Source organism: Uranotaenia lowii, chromosome 2 (genome assembly GCF_029784155.1).
Source record: "Uranotaenia lowii strain MFRU-FL chromosome 2, ASM2978415v1, whole genome shotgun sequence".
In the NCBI taxonomy this organism is placed as follows: domain Eukaryota; kingdom Metazoa; phylum Arthropoda; class Insecta; order Diptera; family Culicidae; genus Uranotaenia; species Uranotaenia lowii.
The window spans coordinates 306,287,473-306,292,297 of record NC_073692.1 but is presented as its reverse complement, the minus strand read 5'-3'; the positions used below and the strand labels follow the sequence as shown (position 1 = coordinate 306,292,297).

The 4,825-nt window shown below is 33.9% G+C and overlaps 1 protein-coding gene across 2 annotated transcripts; it reads right to left on the bottom strand.

Annotated features, from left to right (window-relative positions):
- Nucleotides 1-2,907: 2,907 nt before the first annotated feature.
- Nucleotides 2,908-4,146, bottom strand: LOC129748242 (luciferin sulfotransferase-like). Of its 2 annotated transcripts, none has more exons than XM_055742771.1 (3): nt 3,937-4,146; nt 3,687-3,866; nt 2,908-3,626 (listed from the first exon to the last, which is right to left on the bottom strand). In XM_055742771.1, exons 1-3 carry the CDS (start codon nt 4,092-4,094, stop codon nt 2,960-2,962), a joined length of 1,005 nt encoding a protein of 334 aa, XP_055598746.1. In that variant the 5' UTR covers nt 4,095-4,146; the 3' UTR covers nt 2,908-2,959. The 2 variants fall into 2 exon arrangements, with proteins under 2 accessions (XP_055598746.1, XP_055598747.1); XM_055742772.1 differs by having other exon boundaries at nt 3,687-3,879; nt 3,937-4,073.
- Between the last annotated feature and the right edge of the window lie 679 nt (nt 4,147-4,825).

The following is a 4,825-nucleotide window of genomic DNA, read 5'->3' as shown; positions in this document are numbered from 1 at the left end:
TAGGAAAGAGGAAACAGGACGAAAGTAGAGAAAATAGGAGGAAAGATGAGAAAATAGAAGGAATGTAGAGGAAATTGGAGGAATGTGAAGGAAAATGAAGGAAATACAGTAGTTTTTCGATTTTATCACTATTCGATTTTATCAATACTCGCCAAATTCACGCTCGATTTTATCACGGTTATTGATCCGATTTTATCACACTTTTTTTTTTCAATCATTCAGAAACCATTTCCAGGATCTTAATTTTCTATCAAAAGCGAAGAGCGTCTTTGTTCATGGTATTTTTTATGATTTATGTAATGGTATATAGGTATTGAATAATATGAAAATGCCATTGAACTGCTTACTTTAGATGTAAAGTGTAAAAATCGTCTTTTAGATTTTAAAAACACTTGTATTAACATTAACATTAACATAAGTATTTTAACGTCACGCTGCTGCTAGGGTTGTTAGTTGTGCTTGGTTAGCCGCTCTTAAAAAGTAAACTTTTTTGTTTATGCGAACCATATAAATATGTGGGTGTATTTAAACGTTTTTGAAAAAAAGATATGTGTCTCAGATTTCTTTGTTAAATTTGTTTATTTGAAAAGGTGACGTGCGCAAACCTGATTGGACAGCCTTTACTATTGTCTGAATGGATAGTTTTGGAAGATCAAAATGCTAGCATGGCTTAAAAATGTGCAAAATGGACTAACATTTCTGATTTTTACATCTAACAAATAAGAAGGATTATCTGCCCATAAAACAATTTCGAAAAACACACTTTCAAAGTCTTAGTTTAACAAATTTCATAATATTTTTCGAAAGAGTAAACTTTTTAGTTAATCAAAAGTGTGAAGATTAAAATATTGAAATTTTAAATTTGCTGAAGAGAATTTTTTGATCCATTTTTCTTTGAAATCTTTTTCAAGATCGACATAAGGGATAACGACTGTTAAATTTCCATAAACACTTAATAATTCATTTTAATTAGATGTAGACTATCAAATTGATATTCTACATGCTTTTATTTCAAGAACAAATCTTTAAAATTGCTAAACACAAGAAAAATTTGAACTCATATCCTTTGCGTTTAGTAATCTTCAATAGTTACATCTAATGATCAAAATTTATTGATACAAAACGTTTCCAACACTGAAAATATTTTAAATAATTGATTAAAGACAATAAAAATACTTTTTTCCGCTTTAATTTTTAGTTTCGCCAAATTCACGGTTTCGCCATATTCACGGTGAATTTTTTTTCGACCGTGATAAAATCGAAACTACTGCAAGAGGAAAGAGGAAAAAGAAAAAAAAAAAGAAAAAGGAAAGAGGAGAATACAGAAAAAAAAGGAGGAAACGGGAAGAAAGAGGAGGAAATGTGTGAAAAGAGGAAGAAAGTGGAGTAATGGGAAGAAAAAGGGGGAAAGAGAAGGAAATAGATGGATAAAAGAAAGAGTAAAGAGGAGGAAAGAGTAGAAAAGAGGAGAATAGAGGACAAAAGTGGACGAACGTGAATGAAAGAGAAGGAAAGAGAATAGAGGAAAGAAATGGAAAAACTAGGAATAATAATTTTTGAAAACAGGTTCAACAAAAAAAATACTTTGATTACATTATCTTCACAATTCCAGTCGTCCTCAAAAACAAGTTTAAAAAATTACAAAACGTCCCCAAAGTCAGACTTGTTTTGGCGGTTCAATCATCCATTTCCATCTTGGCAGGATCGTTGTGTAAGCCGTAGGTATCAAAATGGGTGCAGAACATGGTTGCAAATCTGTTTACTGATATGTACATACAGGTAACAAACAACACATCGGGTTAATTCCTGTGACCAACACGTTGGTCGACAAGGTACCACCAAGGCAGGGTTGAATGATTGACAGCCAATAACAACATCCTGATAGTTGATTGTTAGTGAGGTTCAACAAATTTGCAAATATCAACCTAATTTTAAAAAATAGTTTCGAATTTGGATTTCAATCCAGCAGTTTTCAAAATTCAAAGTTTAGCTTAATGTTCAAAATTGTAATATTAAATATAACAATGTTCACGTTTGGACCACCCTAGAAGGATGAAATCCTGTTGTGATGTTATCATTTCGAACGAAGCACTCAATTTGTTGGACCAAAATTTGATACCTTGTGTGATGTTTTCATTTGGAAAACTATTCCGTTCGTTGTGACGTAAAAAAAGTTTTTTTTTATTTGCTATGTCAAAGTTTACAAGCAATTTGAATAATTTTGCTACTTAGGAAAATTACATTTTTTTTAGGATTTTAGTCGGTTGGCTTAAAATTATATATGAATAAACAGAAAATATTCTCAAGCTCCATGTTTAAGCTCTCTTTTCTATATTCGCTTAAACTGAATGTATGAATATCCTTCAAATCGTTTTTTTTTTCGGGAGAAGATATGCTGTTTCAAACTTATGCCCGAACATACCAACATTCTTCCATTACATTACATACAAGTGGAAAAATTGAATGAAAACACTGCCTCACATCTCATTGCCTATCTGAAAAAAATATGTCAATCAACCCGGTCTGAAAAACCGATAGGAAACAGAAACAGAGTGAGCGAATAAAAAAGCAATTTGCAACTAAATTGATTCTATACATTATCGATGACACTGCTTAATCAAGGGCCCTTTTAATGGTGTTGCAAATTTTATCAGTTGTTTTTGGGTTTTGCCAAAGGGAAATTTCGGCTCGATGGCATCGCAGCGAGGAACGATTTTCGATCATGGTTAGCATACGATTCAATTTTCGAGGAAGGCTTATGAGAAAAAAACTATTTACGTCCCTAACACTTCATAAGAATTTTATTTTGTTAAACAGTCGAATGCGTTTTTGTTTTGTTTGCTCTGTTCTAGCCCAATAATCATTTGATTTTTCTCTCGCTTGTTTAATAATAGCTTATTAGCGTTTTTAAATATTTTTATTCCAAAAAGTGAAAACAAATTGTATTGATTCGTTAAACCTACCGGAAAAGCTTAGCTTGTTCCTCGTCGGCCACTTTACTTTGAGTCCACTCATCAATGGCTTCAATCAGCTCCGGACTAAGCTCCTGTTTCCAACCGTTCGCTTTGCCTCGTCTTATAAACTGATAGTCCTGATCCGAGATTTTATCGTGGCGGTTGGTTTGGCTTAATACATGTTCCACCCAGTAGCGACCATTTACCGCATCGTTGTTTTTCATTGAATCGAACGATAGATGCTGTTCCAGTGCTAGGATTTGCTGAGCAGTGTAAGATTTTCCCAAAAACTTACACACTCGGTGAAGCGTTGGCCGCAGATCTTGCCTCATGTCTTCGAAGCAGAGATGAAGTATGTTTTCGTAGTTGAGGTTATGGTAGTCTATTACGTGTCTGTGATAAGGGGACCAGTATTGGAGATCGTTAATAAACGAGCGCACAAATTGATTCAAATTTCCCCTGTAGCCGTGAAGAGTAACTGAGTGGTGGTAGAAAGAAACGGCCACTGCTTTTGGATTTCTACGAACGTAAATCATTTTCGGTTTCACACTCCAAATTTGATCCGGTAACAAGGCCACTGGTAAGTGGGTTTTAATGAACCTTGGGGAAGGCAGGTGTTTGGCATATTCAAATGGGTTGAAATTCTCTGGAATATCAACTATTCCTGATAGCCTGAAAAGAGTTAAAAGTAAAATTTCATATTAATATTAAAATTGGATAATATACGCTTACTCCAAGAAAGGAAATCTTTCCATTAGTTTAACATTGGCAGCTTTCGCGTAGTCAAGGTCATTGCTTATCAACCAAATCATCTCCTGGCACCAAGTTGTTCCACTTTTTGGATAGGTAACTAACCAGATGTCATCCTGGTAAATTTCCATGTTCTTGATTTTCTGGTCCAGTGATTTGTATCTAAAAAATAAAACTTGTTTTTAAATTAATCAATCATTCAAGAACCTTCATTATTTAACATTTGGGCTACTTCTCATTGATCACCGTTGGTTCCGGTTTCCAATTTGCTAGGCTAATTGGTACTTTGGAATAATCCGTCGGCTGCACCAAAGTAAAACCCAGCTCATTTCGTTCCTCGAAAGTGGATCGGAACACCGGGTCGTCAATGTCACTATACTGAATTGCCATATTGCTGGAACGCGAACGGGAATCCGACGTACGGCTGACGACTGACTGCAGACAAATGACGATGATAGCGCAACATTGTATGAGCTCCAGCTAACGATCAGGGAATTGAATTAAGCACTCAACCATACAATGTTGTGAGCGATCACACTTATAGGGTAATCTCACTTTGTTTGATCCAGCTAATAAAAATCGCTAATAGACTTTATTTGATAAAAAATATAAAAAATCATGCATGAATTTAAAAAATAATATCCTATTTTAAGTTCAACGTCCCTAAAATTTTTATCCGTTACAGTCCGTAGAGCGTCAATTTGACACTCCTGACTAAAACCAACATATCTCACAATATATTCTCACAAAATTTATAGTTTTGGAACCTCGTAATGTAACTCAAAAATGATTAACAGACAATATTCAGCTACAACACTTCAGTTTTTCGTTATTCAAATTCTGAGAAAAATCCGAAACATGCTTCGAAATACTGTAGATTAGCTACGGAATACTCAAAAAAATGTAACTTGGTGTCCAAGAAAGCTGAAGTTATAAGCTTGCACATAAGGATATTTTCTTTTGATTTTTTCAAGATCATGACAACAAAATATATAAAAAAAACGATTTAATACACTTAACAGTGGATTGTAGCCTTTCTTACAGTCTAAAAATTATATTTGGATACACATGACACTAAATCTATCTATATATATAAAAAGTAATTTCCGTTTGTTCGTTTG